We start from the raw sequence: 20968 nt of genomic DNA on the forward strand, positions 1-20968 counted from the left end.
AGGGATGTGAATGTTGCTGGAGGCGATAAGCTGAACTGTTGCCTGGTTTTGGTTTCTGTCCTTGGTTTGGCCACGCTCTGCTTCAGGGGAAGTCTCTGGCTCAAAAAAAATGTTGGATGTGAGTCTTACTGCTAACATTATATGCTAACATTATTCGTACTTTAACTATTAAACGTTTTTTTAATGAATTGAAGTGTGTTCATATATAAGAAGTTACAATAATAACATATCATAACAGGCTGCACATCCCACTCTTGGCACTAAAACGATAATAAAATCTGTCTTTGTTCCAGAATGTACAGAAAAGCTCGTCCTTCTAGTAGGAATATATTATTCTGAGCATAGTCCTTATAAAATACGTAGGTGCAACGCGTTGTTTATCAGTTTAAAAAAAACCAACCTTTTTTTTCTTCTCCCTCCTGCATGATGATCAGTTTTTGGCATCTGGCCGCTTGCTTACACAGCGGTGCTGAAGTGGAACCTCCTCCGAAGTTGGGCAGTGGGCACTGACATGTAGGGGTACTGATTCACACAAAGAATGTAGCCCTGTATTCTTTTTGGATACTCAGCAGCTCTTAACCTGAGATGTTACATGTGTGATTGGAGACCAGAGCTTCTGTTCAGTGCTATCACTTCCAGATCTTGAAGTCTGTCCGCTGATGAGCAAGTAGGATTAGAAAAATAATATTGGTGGAGGGGAAGGTCAGCAGAGGAAAAGGAACAGAGACGGTGGAGTAGCAGTTTCCTCTCCTGAAGGGAAGAGGCTTAAAAGAAGTGAAACTCGGTGTATCTTTAGTTCTTTCAAATGGCAGTGCTCCATCAGCCTTAGGGTCTGGGTGTCTTAAGCAGCTGTTGTTTGCTCTCCAGGGCAGAGAAAGTAAAGGACATGATGTCTTAGGTGCTTATGCTAGGAGTTTAATACAAATACATCACTGAGAGTGTAGAGGGACTTGGCTTCTTTGGATGAGCAGGTGAATGAGGCTGCGATGGGTGGAAGCATGGGAAGCCTTTTACAGGAGTGTCTTGGCTCACCTGCTATGAGAATAAAATGAAACCACAAAAGAAAGCCTGGTTTCTTTGTGGTGGGGGAGAAAAGTCAAAGAATTCTAAGTCTGGCTGATAATTGAAGAATCAGTAAAAAGAAGAAAAAAAACCAACCCAAGAACACTGCACTCAGAAACAAAACTAAGAAAAATACGTTTTCCACTTGAAGACAACCCTGAGCAGAGCGTGTTCTGTAATGGGAAACAAATTGGCACCAAATGTGGAAGGAAAAAAAGTTTTAAGAGACGCGTAGGAGAACTTCTTGCATCTCTAACTGTAGTACTTCATGAAATGTCCAGATACAGCAAACACTGCACAGTGGTTCTTTTAAAATACGTGGCATCGTTTTTGCACATTCTCTCAAGTTCACCGTTCGGCGTTTTGAATGTTTGAGTTTGTGGGTTTAGGGCTGACAGGCTCTTGTGACTTGCTGTTTTTTAATCTGCATCAGAAATGTAACTTTGACAAATGGTGCTGCACAGTCACCTTCATGAAATGTGATCGTGTAACGTGTACATAACGAGCATTTAGCTGCTGTGGTAATAAGCACTGTACAGTCAACAAAATGGTATAGCGGCGCTCTGCGTGCTTTTCAAATGGTACCAAATACACATCTGAGTGAGACAGAAATAGCAAGTTTAGTTCTAGCTGCAGTACAAATGATTCATACAGGTGACTGAGGAAGAGTTTTGGAGTTGTCAAGCTGAAATCTGAAGGGTTTCTGGTATAGGGGCTGCTTTGGGGATAGCGTTGTCGCACAAGGGTGTTCACTGGTCCAGGGAAGTGGTGTGTGCGTGGTAACTGCCGTGCGTCTCCTTAATGCCGCATGGTTTGAGTTGAGGCCCTGCTGTCTGCCAGTTTAAGGGTACTGCTGCATCGGTAAAAAATGAGCCCGGCATTAGCTGGTTTGAAGGTCAGTCTTCCTGGGTGTCTTGGGATCGCTATTAAACTGTTTTAAATGTGTTTTCAAAACACACGTAAATGCCAAGGATTTTTATCAGGATTTGTCATTAGATTAATGAATTATTGACTCTGTGGAACAGTTTTTTCTTTACTTACTGGTGACTGATGGGGATTTTAACCAACGTATAAATGCATGCAGTACCCCAGATAGTTAACTATTAGATGAACACAGCAGTTCCTGGGATGTCTTGCCCTTCCTCAGACCCTGCTAAAAAGCTGAACGAGTGAGCCTTCTCCCAGGAGCAGGGCCGCAGCGCTGCACTGATGAGACTCCGGAATCTGCAGGCACAGAACCAACTCGGGGACTGGTTCCTTAATCACTTTAATCTGATTTAACTGCAGGCTGCTGCCAAAAGGAGTGGCGCTCCCTGCCCACTGCCTCGGGCTGCGTATTCCACCTGCGGTTCAGTGGCTGTGAAGCACATCTCTGTCTCTGCATTGGAAAGGGCTGATGTAAGGCATTAATGAAAATTGTCCTAAAGTAGAAATTCCTGCAATATTTATCTTCGGTAATTCTTATACTGCTGTTCTTGAGCTCTGCCACAGATCTTTCAGTTCATTCAAATTTGTATTCATTAGAGATAACATAACATCTGTTTTGTTCTAACTCAGTCTTGGGCTGAGAGTGCCAATAATGATAAAATCTGTAAAAATGGGACTTCAGCTGCAGTTTACTAAGTTACTTGCCTTCACAGTGAGCTCAGATTTTATGTCTGTGCTTCTGTATGTGTCATTGACTTCTACCATACTTCTTTATTTACCAGTTCATGAAAAAATACTGGTAGTTAAGTGTGAACACTAAGAGCCTTTTTAATGAAAGCCTTGATGGTTCTGAGAAATTTAGAAAGCAGCTGGAAGCAGGACTGCTTTGTTGGGAGCGTGAAGCGTGTGGCGTGCCTAGATTGTGCAGCTCCCTGAGGCAGTGTCTTTTTATGGCCTCACCATGTTTCCCTCCTCCACAGAGCTACCAAGAAAAATCTTGGGTTGTAAAATACTTGACTATATCCTAACGGGATTCAAATTTAAATATTAATATTATGAAATGTCAAGAATGAAATATAAAGAGAATCACGGGAACAATCAGAGTAGCTGATACACTGCTTTGACCTGGGAGGACATACACTGTCATTCTTAAATGGTGCTGTAAGTTTATAGCTAAAAGATCACTCTAGTCTTTGAGATGCTAGAAGTATTTTGGACATTTTTGGCTGTTCTGAGGATTCATAAATGATTCAGAAGCTCCCTGGTCCTGACACGTGGAAACGTTGGTCACTTGTTACCGAAATCGTTGTCAGTACTGATTTTCACCCCACCTTTCCTGGCTGTGTATGAAAGACAGTGGGATGGCTTGAGATACGTCTTCTAACAAAAACATAAAGAAGAAGGGGTGAAGAAGCAGCAAACGTCTCCTTTCTGTCCCATTTGTACCGTGTGGCAGCAGAACTCTGACAGTGTCTGGTGCAAAGGCAGGTGGTGCTGGTGGTGAACTGGAGTTGACACCACGGACTTAACCTGATGTTCTGTTGCAAAAGACATCAACCTCTGCCACTTTGTCTGGAAAGAAAGGAAGATATGACTTAGATGAAGATTAGTATTAAAGATGATATCCTTATTCTTTGTGTATATGAACATCATTTATTTGTTTAAAGAACAGGCCTTTTCTCCTAGGTAGGGCCAGGTTGAAAAGTGAATGAGTTGTTCAACAGCGTGGGCAGGACGGGCTCTGCTGCGGTGCAGCCTTCGCTGGGTGAAGGGAGCAGGGGTTGTTGAGGCACGTTGCCCTGGGACACAACTTTAATTGTCACTTTAAGATAGGTAAAAGGAGTTCCCTGGAAGTTAGAGAGCAGAAAGACCATTTCCTCAGAAGGAACTGGCTCTTAGTTGACACAGGGACGTACAAGGAGTTGCTTGCTTAGAGGGCGGTAGCGTGGTTTTACTGAGAGCTTGTGTATAACTGGGCCTGTAATTGTTGTTCTTTATGTTCTAGCCCCTATTTGAAAAGCAGTGTTTTGATAAGTAAAGGCTTCTTTGCACAGTGTCTGTTTTTCCACAGTCTGATGTTATATATGCTGAACATAACAAAATAGCTGAGATCCTATCTGAAAGGAGGAATAATCACGGGGATGCTGTCATGTGCTGGTGGGAGGAGGTTTCTGAGCGTAGCTCTGCTGTAGGAGAAGGTTTTTACTTTACTATTTGTTTTTCAAAACAAGAGAATAAACAAAGCCTGAGCAGATTGCACCAAAAGCTGACTTAGGAGCAATGCTGAGTGAAGAACTCTGCTCAGAGAAACAAATGCATTTTAACTGAAAAACTCTACGAGTGTGATGGCTCCGGTTTTTTTTATTATGCTCTTCTAATGCTGCTGCTTTGTTAAAAAGAGGCTTTTTTTATAAGGGTAGGGATCTTGCAGGCAAGCAAGGCAGTAAGAAAGCAGCATCCTTGAAGACAGCGTAGTTACATTAGATAATAAGGGTTGGTGCCATGGATGATTTTTTAAATTGTTGTTTATTTTGTAACCTTGTTCTTTTTTACTTCCCATTACTTATGAGTCTTTTGTTATACTTTCAGCGTAGATACAGTTATTGATGTTTGTGCTAAAGTGCTTGCTTTTTACAGTTCAGGTTTTCCTTCCGTTGTTACAAAATGCAAGATATTTAAAGGGTGAGTGTCACGAGGATGGAGCCAGGCTCTTCTCGGTGACAAACAATGATAGGACAAGGGGTAATGGGCACAAGCTGGAACACAGGAGGTTCCACTTAAATTTGAGAAGAAACTTCTTCTCAGTGAGGGTGACAGAGCCCTGGACCAGGCTGCCCAGAGAGGTTGTGGAGTCTCCTTCTCTGGAGACATTCAAAACCCGCCTGGACGCCTTCCTGTGCAACCTCATCTGGTGTTCCTGCTCCGGCAGGGGGATTGGACTGGATGAGCTTTTGAGGTCCCTTCCAATCCCTAACGTTCTGTGATTCTGTGATTAAGCAGGATATGAGGCTTGGAAAAGTCTTTAGATGGGCATCTGAAGTAGCAGCAGGTCTGTAGACTCTACTAAACTGGTGAAATCACTGTCAGATAAGTTGGACCAATTTCAACATGTGCCTGACTTGAAATGAGCAGAGAAGACATTTTATTGGACAACTTGGAATTCGGCAGAATTTTTCATTAGTTCTGCTGTGGAAATCTCTCTCTTCCCTTCCTCTGCTGCTGGGCTTTGAGTGCGCTTGCTGTTCTTGCAAGCTCTACCGCTAGATGTTGCTATACGAGTGATTGATACCATCTTGTCTGATGCTCCGTGGATCAGTCCCTCAAGAAAAGGAGGAGATAGCACTGAAACAGCATTACTGCCTATTCTGAAATTACTATTACTATTCTGAGACGTTTGCATGAGACGTTTTTAGAATTTACTGGCTCTGTTACATTAGTCATAAAGCTTGTTTCTCTCTTGTACACCCAGCAGTATGCTGGTCATTATTTCCAATTAGGCAGGCTTTGCTTTTCATGTCTGTAGAGCTCATGGCCTTGGTAGTGAGGAAAAATGGCAATAAAATGTAACTTGGCCCAAAAGGTTTTTGCAGCAGCTCTGTTCTGTAGCATCTGTAGCTTTTCATTCAATGAAAGGTGGCAGGAAGACAATTGCTCTGTGTTCCAGCATGAGGAATAATCACTTTTCAGGGGAAATTTTGTCTTCGCTTTGGCTGTTCTTTATGCGCTGCCTTTTTGGTGAAGGATTGCTTACCTCCTTGGGGGTTTGCTGTGTTTATTCTACACAGAAGTCTACAAATAGAAGAGCTCCATCAGGGTGAACTGAAGTTAATCTTAAGGAAAAATTTCATTACATGGATTGTGTAAACTCACTGAGACAGAAGTAAAGCTGGAAAGAAATCTACAAGTGAATAAAACAAGAAGTTTGGAATTGGATTTGGGGAATCTGGGCTTGGAAATGCCTCAGGTAAGTCTGTTATGATTTGATTTGCTTCTGTGAATAATTTAGCTTCCTTGTCTAAAAAAAAAATAATAATAAAAATAGTTTAAGAGCAAATTTGACTGGCATTAGCAGAGAGAATTTATAAGAGATTAAATGGTGTATATGCTTTAGAGTCCCAGTAGTGTCTCTGGTAGGAGTTGCGTTGCTGCTGTTGGTACTTTATTTGTTCACCCAGCAAGATTCAGCAAAGTTGTCTTGATGCCGATGGATGCCTGGAGAGCAGCCTTTTATTGCTGCAGGGGTTCACACATCAGCACACGGGATGACTTTCAGCAGCACAGTGTTTCTCCATTCCCAGCCCTCGGGGCGAGTGTGTCTAGAAGAGAAATAGAGGTCTGGAATTAAATGTAGCAGAAAGCCTTGCTGTCCATTCCCTGCGTGCCCAGTCATTGTGCATCATGATTTTTGGTAGAGTTCAAGAGAGAAAACACTCTGGATTTAGTTGTAATAAATTTTGCTACGCTCTCAGGTGCAAGTTTTATGAGTTTTAATGGTTCTAAAAGCAGTCAATGCTGCTTTAGTACAGAGTGGTTTGTATTAGGGTGAAGGCCCTGCAAGCGTCTAGTGCCTGTTGGTGCTCACAGATCTTGCCAGTAAATAGAGGCTGGAATTAAATGTAGCAGAAAGCCTTGCTGCCCATTCCCTGCGTGCCCAGTCATTGTGCATAATGATTTTTTGGTAGAGTTCAAGAGAGAAAACACTCTGGATTTAGTTGTAATAAATTTTGCTACGCTCTCAGGTGCAAGTTTTATGAGTTTTAATGGTTCTAAAAGCAGTCAATGCTGCTTTAGTACAGAGTGGTTTGTATTAGGGTGAAGGCCCTGCAAGCGTCTAGTGCCTGTTGGTGCTCACAGATCTTGCCAGTACTTGCTCTCCTCTTCTACAAATGCTAACGTATCCCTAAACTTGGCAAAAGCACGAGAATTTCAAACCCACAAAAAAGAATGAATGAGCAATGCTCTTGCAGCTATATGATGAATACAAATGTGTCCTTTGATTGAAGAGCTGCATGCTGTTAGCTGCTCTTAAAGCATTCTCTCGCTCTGAGACATGACATGCTTATCTGTGTAGGTAAAAACCTTCCAGCTGCAGGTATAGCACAAGTTCAGAGACTTGGATGAAATGGTGATACTCTTTATGTTTTGTTGAAGAAAAGAGTATGCCTTTTTATAGCATGCTTCAAATGTCAGTATCGATTTTGTCGTAGCCCAGTGTGAGTGGAATGGACCCTCCTTTTGGGGACGCCTTTCGGAGCCATGTGTTTTCAGAGCAGACTCTGATGAGCACGGATCTCTTGGCAAGCAGTTCAGATCCAGACTTCATGTACGAACTGGTAGGTAATCTGTGTGTGTACATAACTTCGTCTCCTTGTCTAATACCCTCAGTTCACGTAGTATAAAGGAGTATTTGTTCAAGAATGCTAGAAGATTATTCATTACTGCTAGCTACTGATGAGGGAAGAGCCTAACTGCTTGTCCAGCAAACGTGATGCTTCCTCAAAAGAAGCTTGTTAAAGCTGGCCATCAGGAGAGGCTTGAGATCCAAGTCTCAGATTGAGCTGTGTTGTTTTTATGTAATGGTGCTTGAGACTCTTCCTCACAATCTTTTCTGCAAGAACAGCTATATGCCACTTCACCCAAGCTGTGAATGCAGGGAAAGCAAAATAAAAGTTGACTCATGAGCTACTTGTACTAGCTTTTTTTCCCCTCTGCATCAAAGGAGAAAGATAGCTCATCGTTGTTAGTGATCATGTTAGAACGAGGTTTTCCAGGGACTGGTAAACTTGAGCGTATTCTGTTAAGCACACAGCAAAGATTGACCTAGGTTAATAGAGACTGGAACAGCTTGCCTGTGATGTCTTTCATGTTTTAAATACATGGCTATTGGTACTAGTTTAGTTCCTGATGACCAGATGAATTTGCTATAGCAGAAGAAGAATCCAGCAGCATTTTACTTGTATCTTTAGCAATCCCTTCAGATGGATCAGCTGCTGAAGCATGGAAGCTGGACTTCAGTCTGACCCTCACAAAAGCTTTTAGCTGGAAGTTGAGGAATCTTCGTTATGTTATCACTCTCTTAGAGTTCATTGGAATTAAGGTTGCCATACTAGATTGAGTAGAGGACAGAGATGATTGATACATTTTTAATTGTATTAATTTTTAACTTGTAATTTTATGAACAGGACAGAGAAATGGACTATCAGCAAAGCTCCAGAGACAACTTACTTTCGATGGAGGACTGCAAAGACCTTGAGAACTTGGAGTCTTTTACGGACATCCTGGACAAAGAAGCTGCTCTCACCTCCAAATGGGAGCAGTGGGACACCTACTGTGAAGACCTAACAAAGTACACTAAATTAACCAGCTGTGACATCTGGGGAACAAAAGAGGTGGATTACTTGGGCCTTGATGACTTTTCAAGCCCATACCAAGATGAAGAGGTGATAAGCAAAACACCAACACTGGCTCAGCTTAACAGTGAGGACTCCCAACCCGTTTCTGATTCACTCTATTACCCTGATTTGCTCTTTAGTGTAAAACAAAACCCTTTAAATTCTTTGTTACCTGGCAAAAAAATTGCAACCAGAGCAGCAGCCCCAGTCTGTTCCTCCAAAAACGTTCAGGCTGAGGCACCTTTGTCGGACTGTGTTCAGAAGGCAAGCAAACCTGCAACTCAGCCTGCTTCCAGTGCACAAATCATGGTGAAGACCAACGTGTACAATAACGAAAAGGTGAACGTTCATGTTGAATGTAAAGACTATGTTAAAAAGGCAAAAGTAAAGATCAATCCTTTACCACAGAGCAGGCCGGTGCTGAGCCAGGCACATGCTGATGCAGCAAAGGAAAACACCTGCTATTGTGGTGCTGTAGCAAAGAGACAAGAAAGAAAAGGAATAGAGTCCCCCCATAGTCACAGTACACCTCCTGTTTTGCCTTTTAAAGAGACTCAAGAGCTCCTCCTCAGTCCACCCCAGGAAACCCCAGGGCTTATTGTGGGGGAGAGCAGTCTTTCTGCCAGCACATCGGTGTCGGATTCTTCACAGAAGAAGGAAGAGCACAACTATTCCCTTTTCGTAACGGACAGTTTGGGTGAGCAGTCAGCCAAAGGAGACCTCGAGGAAGACGAGGATGATGAGGACGATATTGAAGATGAGGACCATGATGAAGGATTTGGCAGTGAGCACGAGCTGTCCGAAAACGATGATGAGGAAGAAGATTATGAGGACGATAAAGATGATGACATCAGCGATACTTTCTCAGAGCCAGGTACCAGCAATGTTGGGGCGTTGTTAACGTGAAGGTTAATGGATTTGTCTGCCAAGCGGGAGAGAATGCTTTTGAATGCTGTAGAGTTACACATGAGTAACACTGATCATTTAAATGATGAACTTTCATCCCAGATTTTCTGAGTGCTTTGCAAAATGGTATTAATGAAAACTGTACAGGGTCTCTGTTGCCCTGTTTCAAGAAAAACTGCATAAACTGTGGTCGTGCAACAAAAGTTATAATGGAGAATACAGGAAACCTAGCTTGCGGCCTAAGGTCGTAGAGCAACTACCTGCAATTGTTGTGTTCCTTTTTCATGGCTTGATGATAGGATGTGCAGAGCTCTCTAGTGCTTCATTAGGTTGCTGCTTTGAATTTATCCAGAGTTGTATCTCTTGATAGCTGGTATGAAATCATAACCTGGATGAAATAACTGAATAACTACTTAAGTCATACTGTAGGTACAGTTTTCCACAGAATCCAAAGAGCACCTCCCACTGAAACTAACAGAACCATTTCTTGGTGGTTCTCAGTAGTAACACTTAGTGGGTCTTCAAAGGATGCTGAATCCTGCTCTCCTGCATGTAGAAATGGAGCCTTAACAGCAGAAATAAGAACTCACCTTCACCTAGAAGGTAACAAAGCAGTAACATAGTGTAAAAATAAAACCTGAATGGAAAGGGACAGGACTGCAGCCAAGTATTAGTTTCATTGTAGAAAGTGTTATAATACTCACATTTTATAAACGCTTTCTAGTAGAGTATAATAATTAAGGTATTCAGACATTTGCAATGTGTAACTTCAGGGGGGAAAGAAGCTGAAATTTTGCCTTTTTAAAAACAGCAGCTTGCCTAAAGCTTGTCAGTGTTTGTCACAATGAACTCTCAGATTAAATTACTTTCGAAATAGATTTCCTGACTTGGTATTAAATTTGTTAAGCATTATACCCTTTGTGTTTCTTGTACATAGCACATCTTCATTAGCATTTTAAAACCTCTTCCTCCCTTCTGAATTGAACTCCCTCTACTTTCTGGGGCTCTGAATAGCTGTTACAGCTTTGTAATGATCTCTGTACCACACAGTGCTGTGCAGCCCACCGAGGCGTGTTGCACAGAAAGCCTGGTAACCTTGGAAAAGAGGTGCCATGTGAAAACGCTGGGGTTTGAGTTGATGGAATGACATTAACTATTTGCTGTTTGTTCAAATTTCACTAACAAGCAGTCACTCCCACCTTGAAATACAACTACGTGGTGCAGTACAGTAGCTGAGGAACTTGGCTCATACGAGCTTCCCAGAACTTGTAAGTGAATGAAGCCATTCCCCTCAACTATGATGATATTATCACAAGTTTTACCGTATGTTTTGATTATATTAGAAGGTGATATCTCCAGATATTTTAGTCATGTCACTCTTGTACTTTGTGTTGCTTTTTTACCTTTAGAGTAAAGGTAAATACTATGGATAAAGTTTCTGAAAATAGGCATGGCACGGGAAGATTTAATCTTCCATAGTAATGAAACCAAAATCAGTTGATAAGTTTAGAGTGAAGATGCAGTTTGCTGAAAGGAAAAAAATGTGCTAGTTATTGCTGACCCTTTGATTTAGACACAGTTTGCTTTGTATATTGTGTTTGCTTTTGTTTATTCTTGATGTATGTCTTTGGAGTGCATTAAATGCTTTCTTAGAGCGTTAGTGTTGTCTGAGGAGATGCTTAGATATAGTGAGTATCAGGAACTTGGAGAAATAACTATAAATGTGACTGGCCTTCTGGCAAGTTTGGGCAACGCTGTTTTTATTATCACCATGATACAGATTTAGCAGTTTTGGGCCCCTGCAAAGGTAATTTATTATGGGAATTACAAGCCCATGCCTTTCCTAGCACTTAACCTTTTTTTGCCATTACTAGTATGTTTTACCTGTCTCAATAGAAATATTTGTAAATGACTGCTTCTCCCATCAAGTAGTGGAGAGGTTCCAGAAATGGGAGGTGCAACGTCTGGTTCAGTTTTCAGTAGCAGTGGAGAAGAAATGGCTGAAAGGGAAAAGTGCTTGTGGAAACATGGAGGTTGTTTAAACCTGGACAGCTGTTATTTCTATATATATAAAAAACATACACGTGTGTGTGTGTGTGTATATGTATATATACATGCATACATACATACATATATATATATAGATATAAACACTGGATAACTAACTGAGCACCTGGACCATCAGTTGGGGAAAAAAGACTTGTAAACAGTTTGACAGAATTTGGTATGATTAAATGGTAAAGAGAAGGTTTTTTTCTGGTTGTGTTTTGGTGGGGTTATTTTTGCATTTGATCTGGTAAGATGCAGTACTCGTGTCTATCCTGTTCTCTGTTTTACTTAATTTAACCCTGGTGAATTTAATCCTAAAACCATAATGAGGGATGTGAACGTAATTTTTTGAGGAGGGACTGGCAAAGGGCTTGAAAGGTAAATAAAAGAACCCTTTTGGATTTCTGAGAAGCCCACCGGAAAGTGAGACTGCTGCATGATCTTCGCTAAGAGGAGAAGTCAAGGAAAATGAATACAGTGCAGAAAATCTGAACAGATTTGTTGCACTCCTGTGTGTTATGGACTGGGTTGGGACGTGGTGCACCAGATTATTCCATGTAACTTTAAAGTCATAGCAGGTCAGTGGTAGAGTTGCAAGGCAGGATGCATTAAGTCAACATAATTTCAATTGCTAACTTATTTATGGTTTAAATAAGCAAACAGGAAGTCTTGATTTTAACCTCGTTTTACATTTGTACATGTCAGCTCTTAAAGAGATTTGTTTTCATCAGTTGGCTTAATGCTGTGTTATCATGAAGATGGGCCGAACTGATACATGTCTGTATAATGAGTTACACAGCTTGACATGGTTTTTCAAGTGGAAAGTAAGTGGGTTTTTAAGAATATTTTTATACTGATGTCAAACAGCATTTGGGTAGAATGGAAGTACAGTTTAAGATATTTATGGTATTTGAAACTATATTTAATGTAAATTGTCATAATCATTTTGGCTATCCAGGAAAACAATGTGCTTCATTGTTTTATTTGCCTTTAAAATACTGTCTTTTTAATAAACTAAAAATCAAAGTAAATGAGCTGATGAAGTGACTAGAAACAGGACTTTAGACCTGATTTAATTGCTCTGTGCACCTAACATTTATTCATACTTACTCGGACCAAACCAGCAAAGTTTGTTTTTCCTCTTTCAACTGGTTTTTCGAGTGCAAACGGACCAATTGAATGGACTGTTTTAAAAAGAGGAAAGTGTTCTTTGTGCTGCTGTTAGAAGATGAAGGAGAGCTCAGGCATATGGGGTCAAGGCTTGTTAAGCTGACGGTCTGTTCTGTTCAGTGGTTGGCTTTTCTTTAAGCTCCATCAGTGTATGCGATGTTTTGAAATGCATTCTTTAAGTAAACGTGTACTGTTGCATAGCATTTTACTACAAAAGGTGATGCAGTGGTTTGTTGGGCGTTTTTAACCATAGTATAGGTTGTCTTTATTTTCTAAAGCATATGTAGGATTTTTAAAACTGGTTTGTTTACATAATTATGGTATAAATATTTATGCAATGTGGATAGTGGCATTACACTTTCCATGTGCTTCAGGAAGAGTTCATCGTATCAAGTGCATCATAATATACCTCTAAAATACCATGTAGCTTTACTATGGATCAGTTCTCTTCATCCCACTAAAGAGGTGAGGGAGAGATTGAAGAGCCTGTGTCCAGATCCCTTCAATTTAGATGGCCTTTTCTTACGGGCTTTGGGTCATTGTCCTGATAACAGAGCCCCTTCCTTTAGTCTGATGGAGATGGGTGGTTTGATTTATTTCCCAAAGGTATTCAAACTCCAGGAGCAGCAGGAGTTGGACTTGATGATCCTAATGGGTCCCTTTCAACTCAGAATAATCTATGACTGAATAATTTTGCTTTCTTTATTAGCATTTTACTAATCCATCTTTATTATCGGCTTCTCTTTCCATGCTTTTTGATTAGAGATTAATTAAAATGTGGAGGCAAGTTAGGATTATGTTCCTGCAAATTCATGGAGAAAATTGTAAGGATGGAAGAACACTGTCCAGCAGCTGTTGTCTGTGCCTTGCAGTGGTGGGATTGGAGGGGACAAGAGCAGTAGAGCTTAAGGGGTCAGGAACATCAAGGGGCTTTCAATGTATAAATAATCTGTCTCTTTTCAACTAACAAAGCACCATCACTGGCTCAGTGTATGTCCCTGGATTTAAGGCAAGTACCTGGTAGTAGTTGACACTGAAAACCAAGTCTATTAGATAACGTAAAACAGGCCTCCTCTGTGGTTTTGCTCTTAACTTGAATGCTCAGTCAGCTGTTAAAGGGCTAGAAACAGTTCTGTCAACATTATCTAAACAATGCAATGCATCTTTTTAGGGTATGAAAATGATTCTGTGGAGGACTTAAAAGAAATGACTGCAATATCCTCTCGGAAAAGAGGCAAGCGAAGATACTTCTGGGAGTACAGTGAGCAACTAACACCATCACAGCAAGAACGAATGCTGAGGCCATCCGAGTGGAATCGAGATACGTTACCAAGTAACATGTACCAGAAGAATGGTCTCCATCACGGTAAGAATAGAGTCCTCGTTACAAGTTAATCTCTCCCCTTCTGACACCTCTAGTAGCCAAACTCCCATACTTGCAAGTGCTGAGAAGTTGTGTTTTGGCCATGAAAATAAATAATTAAAACGCTGCAAATCTGTTGCTCACTTAGCAGAGCTCTGCAGAGTGTCCAAGGAAGCACAGTGAGCACACAGTGAGTAACTTTCAGTGTGGTTTCTTCCAGATGAAGGTGGATGAATTGAGAATTGTAACAGATTCACAGAATATTAGGAGTTGGAAGGGACCTTGAAAGCTCATCCAGTCCAACCTCCCTGCCAGAGCAGGATCACCCAGACCAGGTCACACAGGAACACAGCCAGACGGGTTTTGAATGTCTGCAGAGAAGGAGACTCTCCACCCTCTCTGGGCAGCCTGGGCCAGTGCTCCGTAACCCGCACAGTAAAAGTTTTTCCTCATGTTCAGATTGAACCTCCTATGCTCCAGCTTGCACCCATTGCCCCTTGTCCTGTCATTGGACATCAGAGAGAAGAGCCTGGCTCCTTCCTCCTGACACTCGCCCTTTACAAATTTATAAACATGAATGAGGTCCCCCCTCAGTCTCCTCTTCTCCAAGCTAAAGAGACCCAGCTCCCTCAGCCGCTCCTCATAAGGGAGATGCTCCACTCCCTCCATCATCTTTGTGGCTCTGCTGGACTCTTTCAAGCAATTCCCTGTCCTCCTTGAACTGAGAGCCCAGAACTGAACACAATATTCCAGATGTGGTCTCACCAGGGCAGAGTCTCTCTTTGCTCCTCCCTACTTGTTTCTCCCACCTATGTGAATGCAGCATAGTGAAGCAGTTACTCTTCTGTGAATAAACTACTTCTTTAAAAACTTAAACCAGTTGGTCTAAAAACTGGTTTATTTCCATAACTTTTTGATTAGCAATTTGCTGTACAACACAAGACGACTAACATCACCCAGAACAAACCACTCTTAGGAGTAATGTTTGTTTTCTTGCCACAAGATCTCTTTGGTAGGCTGCTCCATTTGATTTTGGCTTTGAAGGAGAAAATGAAACCAGCTTCCCTGGCTGTAATATTAACGTTCCCTTACAGTTGAAAATTACTATCTTTAACGTGGCAGTTTACCTTCAGTTAAACCAAAAGGGTTTTTTGTTGTTGTTACTTGTAGATTTATTCAGGGAAGAAAACTTTAAAAAAAAAATCTCCTTAGTTTTTATATACGTTTTAATCTTGTGGTGAAATACTGGTGGCTAAAGTCCCTATCACTGCTCCTTCTTATCTGTACTTGTTATTAAACAACAAATAACCAAACATTCCTTGAGGACTCAGTCCCACCAGACACTTGGAGGAGCAACTGATCTTTAGATCAAACACTACTTAACATCCAGAAGCTACAAAATATAACATGTGCAGGATTTTTTCATTTTCACGTACAGACATGTACCAAGGTCATCTACTACCTCAGATAAATCATGCTAAATTATCAGCGCTCTAATAAATATTCCTGGAGCAGGTTTTGTTAGTTTTATTAACATTTGCATGTAAGTGACTGTAACAATCAGCATTTTACATAGAAATCTATAAAAATACACATAGCAGTGGCAGAGAATATTAAGGAATAAAGATTTTGTCTTGAATATGTGTATTTCCTCAGGCAAACCAGACCTTGGATAGCTTCAGATGCATATAAAAAGGGCTGACTAGCCTTTATGTGGATCGTTTAAACTCGGTGTCACCAAAGATTGTTTCAGTGCGAGGCCTTAACAAAAAAATGAATACAGAACTTCAGCAATAAGATTATGTAGGAATCTAAACAACTTGAGCGTGCAAGAGGATATGTTGTCTGAACACGAGCTGGCAAGTTACAGATGGGGCAGAACAACTGGATTTGGACTTGTGATGTACATTTTGCAGCACGGTTGTGTGTACACTGTCTGTCACATCCAGTAGCCAGACCAGCAGTATTTGCTCTTATCTGATCTGGATATAATATGAATTGTACAAAGCAGCTTGTCTGGAAATGCTCTTTCTATTGTGAAAGGCCACAGGGATCACATGATTCCAGTCCATTCTCTTGTAAGAAACAAAGGAACTTAAAACACACACAAAAACCCCCCATATTTAAGAATGTTTTTTTCACAGCTTTGTGTACATATTGCGTCACTTCCCAACCCAATTTTCTGCGTGTTTAAAACAGGAAAATATGCAGCAAAGAAGTCACGGAGGACTGATGTAGAAGACCTGACTCCCAACCCCAGAAAACTTCTACAGATTGGAAATGAACTGAGGAAGTTGAATAAGGTGATCAGTGACCTGACGCCAGTCAGTGAACTTCCCTTAACTGCCAGGCCAAGGTCAAGAAAAGAAAAGAACAAGTTGGCTTCCAGGTATATATTAGATAACACTACATGGATGAGTGAATTTGAATTGCTACAACTGTACGATTAAAATCTAAGTATTTTTTGCCTCAAGAGATTCTGCTTCTGCAATGGGCTAATTACCAGTTTATCAAAAAGCAGGGCAAGTGGCACTTTGGAGATGTAGTTTGCCTGTTTCCTAGATAATTATGTATTTCCACTGGAAGCTTAGGTTAGCTGCAGGGCAAATGATTGATACAGTGATAAAATCCACAAGTGTGAAATGTAAGCAAACATAGGTAGTAGAGTGTTCTCAGCGAAGGTGAGTGAGTAGGTAGATGATTTTGTATGGCACAGCTCTGGGAGTGTTGGTCGATAAGTACGTGTGGCAAACAAACAGATGCTCTTAGTATTCTGGAGTTTTTGTTAGTGTTCTAATTCTTCCCCTCTTCTTACTATAGGGCTTGTAGACTAAAAAAGAAAGCCCAGTATGAAGCCAATAAAGTAAAACTCTGGGGTCTCAACACGGAATATGGTAAATACAACTCTTCACATCTTAATTTCTCTTTTGCTCAGACAAGTCTGTGTTTTGCACCGTCATGTAACCTGGGTCATACCTGGCAGTTTATAGAGAAAACAGGGTTGATAGAAATCTGACAATTTTTGGTACAAAACCAGTCCACTTCATAAAGTAAATTGGGTTACCTGCAGTGTTGAGCTACTTTACAGAGATAAATTTTGTAAATTTATGAATGTAAATATTGTTGAAAATATGTTTATATTACATCTTAATTTTACAGTAAGTGTGATGTGACATCTTTGACACTTAAAGATAACAGTATGTGGACAGCTATGGATCTCTCTTGCTCCAGGGGCAATGTGCTGTACATCTAATCCAGGTTTTTTCTTTGCAGATAATTTACTGTTTGTGATCAACTCCATTAAACAAGAAATAGTTAATCGGGTGCAGGTACCTAAAGATGACAGAGGAATCAACATGGAACAAAAGTTGAACATACTTATTAAAGACACTCTTGGTAAGCAGCAAACACAACGTATTTGTATGTATGTGAAGAGATGTATAATCTATGATCCATTAGATCGCAAACAATTTCTGCAATAGCGCAAAGAAAGAAGCGCTTCCTAATTTTAGTTGTCTGTGCCATTGGCTTGGTTACTAACCAAGGTGTTCACTGGATTTCAGTCATTTATAGGGGTGCACAAACGGGTGCAGTTACTAGTAACCTCACAGCACGTTTTCTTACCCTCCCTTTGTAGGACTGCCTGTAGCTGGACAGACGTCAGAATTCGTGAATCAAGTTTTAGAGAAGACTGCAGAAGGAGACCCCACCGGAGGCCTTGTAGGGCTACGAATACCAATGTCAAAAGTTTAAGACATAACTTCAGCTGTTCTCACTGGGCAGACTCCACCTGTGTTGTCAAGTACGTCGTTGTAAATTGCATTCTGGTCTGCATGTCAGTTTAGCATTACGTAAACACAATTAGGTTCCATTGTTTTTACATAACAATGTAGTAAACCAAATCAAAGCATGATATAAAATGCTTAATAGCATTTTTGGAGCATAAACCAGGTAGTTTCAAGCTGCTTTAAGCTTAAATGCAGAGATGAGGATTCTTTTTAAAATCAAGTTATGTAGGACCAGAATATATCACTTTTGTTTTAGAAGCAAAACCATGTTTTTGCTAGTAAAAAGTTTTAGTGTATGCCAGACATTGTGACAAGTTTATGCTCCAAGTAAAATAAGAGGAAGCATTTTTTTGGTAAAGCTGTCAATTTTAGGGAGGTTTTTTTTTTGTTTGTTGGGTTCTTTATTTTAATAATTGAATTTTATTTTCTTCCTAAAAACCAGTAAGCTTTCTTTGCAACCATTAACTTGTACATAGCACACGTGGCATTAGAGCTAGTGTGCCATATAAGACTTTGATTTTCTGAGCTTAATATAGTATTTAAATGTCTGTGCAAGCAAGAGAAAAAAAAGTATATTCTTTGTGCCTTGTATTTTGGGAGGAGAGCTATCAGTATAAGCTGGTAAAGTTTTGTATGAAGAAAACCCTGAGGGGAAAAATCAAGATGTATAGATGGTAAGATTATAGGTTTTAATGTATTTGTTCCAGCTCTTAAAATTTTTGAATGTATATAGGAATATGTTGAAAATGTAGATATATGCCACAGAGTCTATGTATTGTATAAAAGATGGCTCTAGAAAACTCAATTTCGGTACTTTGGCCGGAAGAAAACAAATACTTGCACATTAATGCGATTGTTTATTTTTGTACCAAAGACAAATGCAACTGATATGGCGAACTGCCAGTCTAAGTAAAGTTTTGCACAGCTTACATGATACTGTACTGAATGTAAAAACAAATGAAAAAAAAAAAGAAAAAAAATTAAAGGTCAGGGTTAGGGATCTTACTGAACTGTGAATTTTTTTGTTTGGGTCCAATTATCTACAGAAGGAGCATTCATACATAACAATATTATTTTGCTGTTCTTGTAGTTCGCTTCCATGGTAGATAAGTTGGTGGCCATCTCGGAGTCTTTAAATCTTTTTTCTCTGCACTTACTGTAGGAGATTTTAATATATTTGGATTTTAGTAAGCTATTGGTAAAATAGTTTTCAACTTTGAGAATTAAAAAAAACTATTTAGCTTGTTGTAGTATACTTCCACCAAACAACCAAAATAAAATTATTTTTATTGTAATGTGTATATATGTAAAGAGAAAAAAGAGCTACAGATATCTAATTCCTTAGTTGCCACTTTTCCAGTTGATGTATTATTATGCATGTGATGTTTCCAAGGATCAACACAGGCTTCAAACAAAACAAAAAAAGTTTATAGACTTTTATATTTTTGTACAGGTATTTCGAAACTAGCTTCTTCAAACTTATATGTGACTTATTCTTGTTAATTCAGTAGTTTCTATGATTGAGGAATATTAACACACAGTTCTTATTTGCTCTTCTGCTAATAAGAGTTGGCTTTGTAGTCAGTGTTAACGTACAGATTAAAAGCTTTAGCCTTTGATGAGAAAGTCCTTTATCTCAAGGCAAGATCATTCTCTGGTTTCATGGACCCCCCCTTTTCCTCCCTGTTCTTTCTCTCCCTATTTAAAGATGACAAAACACTGTTTACTGAAAATAGAAATACCAAATATTTTCAAATGTAGCTGCTGAAAAAAAAATGCAAAAGTCCATGAAGGCTTTCTCCCCACTCCCTTTGGGGAATTTCTCCACTTCATTTCTAGTTTGTCTAAGTTTGTTTGTACTGTGATTCCTTTTTGTTTATAAGTAGATTATTTTTATATCCAAGCTTGTACTATGTAAAAAAAAAAAAAAAAGTCTGAACTGGTAATAGTGCAGTAGGAGTGGCTGGTGAAGGTGGCAGTCCTGCCACGTACTTGTGAGTGTGCACACAGCTTACTTTGTGTCTAATTATTTTGGAAGACTCAAAAGGGAGGAGGAGGCCAAAATACCACTACTGAGCTGTACAGAAAGTCTTTCCTACAAGAGACTGAACAAATAACCAGGGCAATTTAGGCAAAACTTTGTAAATCCACTTAAGACTTGCAAAATCCGAGTGGAATGTGGGTAGGTTTGTTTCAGGTGGTGGTGGTAGGGTGAGGTGAGAGTTGGCTGCTGCTTCCTACAGTGGGTCGATGTATTCCTGTTGTAATCATTGCCGATGTTGCAGTTATTCTGGAGATACAGACAGCCCATAAAACCCCGACAGAGAATGTCTCTTGTGAAGTTACGGCCGTGTCTGCCAGGATTTGAATACTGCTGTTCCTCTCTGAGGAATGGAGTGAACGCACTGCTCGGACACGAGGGCCTTATGCTATACCCGAACTGTGTAGACAAGGCCGTGTCTCTACACGTAAAGAGAGCAGTTTTGCAATCAGGTAAAAACTTTGGTGGCAAACTGACAAGGTATTAAAAGCCCCTTTTTGCTGCTCAGAAATACTGGGCAGATAGAACTTTATAGCTTTTTATTTTTGTCTGAAAACCAGAATATGATTTTGGTCTAGCATTTCAAAGTAGACTTTGAATCTTTAGTGAATTCCATACCTTTGCATTTCAGTGTTTTCTATGTATTATTTTAAGTTAAAGCTTTTAAATAGTTGAGCTTTTTAATGTTGACACTTTATTTTGTACCTATTTATATGTGTGTATATCTTAGAAAAGCACTTTGTTTAAAAAGGAAAAAAAAAAAAAAAGAAACTGCGTTTTATATGATTCCTGCCACTTGCTGCTAACTCTGGGCTGGTCAGAATGCTGCAGCGATACTTGATATAAATAAAACCTGGCAGTAAAATGTAGAGTAAAGAGAAGACCTTTTGCTGGTTTAACTTTATCATCAAGGTGACATAGGCAAGCTGTGCAGCTTTACATTTTAACCAGGGGACTCTGTGGCATTTAAACCGTCTAGAAATGGTTGTACTTTAATGCCAGTAACAATCTGCTTCCTCTAGTGTCATTAAAATATATACATTTAGTGTATACTTATCACAAACAAAAATCTTATAAGGGTATAAAAACCAACAAATGTACATGTTCTGTTTTCTGGCAATTGTGGCATGCATTTTTGGATGGTCTTTAGAGAATACAGTTTTCTAAAGATTTTCAGTGTTCATACATGGTATGTGGATCTTAATGAAGTCCTGGAATTTCTGTTTGTTTGTTTTTGAGTGTAGGCATTGTGGATATTCACTTTTAATCC

General features: G+C 40.0%; 1 protein-coding gene across 2 annotated transcripts; it reads left to right on the forward strand.

Annotated features, from left to right (window-relative positions):
* The first annotated feature begins 5774 nt into the window (after positions 1-5774).
* On the forward strand, positions 5775-17622 carry CREBRF (CREB3 regulatory factor). 2 transcript variants are annotated; one of them, XM_010191023.1, is made up of 9 exons: positions 5775-5953; positions 7197-7322; positions 8172-9255; positions 9789-9890; positions 13678-13872; positions 16069-16258; positions 16690-16763; positions 17143-17265; positions 17507-17622. In XM_010191023.1, the coding sequence occupies exons 1-9, from the start codon at positions 5945-5947 to the stop codon at positions 17620-17622; spliced, it is 2019 nt and encodes a 672-aa protein (XP_010189325.1). In that variant the 5' UTR covers positions 5775-5944. The 2 variants fall into 2 exon arrangements, with proteins under 2 accessions (XP_010189325.1, XP_010189326.1); XM_010191024.1 differs by lacking the exon at positions 9789-9890.
* Positions 17623-20968: the final 3346 nt, after the last annotated feature.

Source organism: Mesitornis unicolor, unplaced genomic scaffold (assembly GCF_000695765.1).
Source record: "Mesitornis unicolor isolate BGI_N332 unplaced genomic scaffold, ASM69576v1 scaffold28428, whole genome shotgun sequence".
NCBI classification, from domain to species: Eukaryota; Metazoa; Chordata; class Aves; order Mesitornithiformes; family Mesitornithidae; genus Mesitornis; species Mesitornis unicolor.

Bases quoted from the DNA above. Each gene is read 5' to 3' on its own strand.
- CREBRF (XM_010191023.1), top strand. The intron at 9,891-13,677 runs GTAACAAAGCAG...GCATCTTTTTAG, and splicing joins AACTCACCTTCACCTAGAAG to GGTATGAAAATGATTCTGTG. The intron at 16,259-16,689 runs GTATATATTAGA...TTCTTACTATAG, and splicing joins AAGAACAAGTTGGCTTCCAG to GGCTTGTAGACTAAAAAAGA.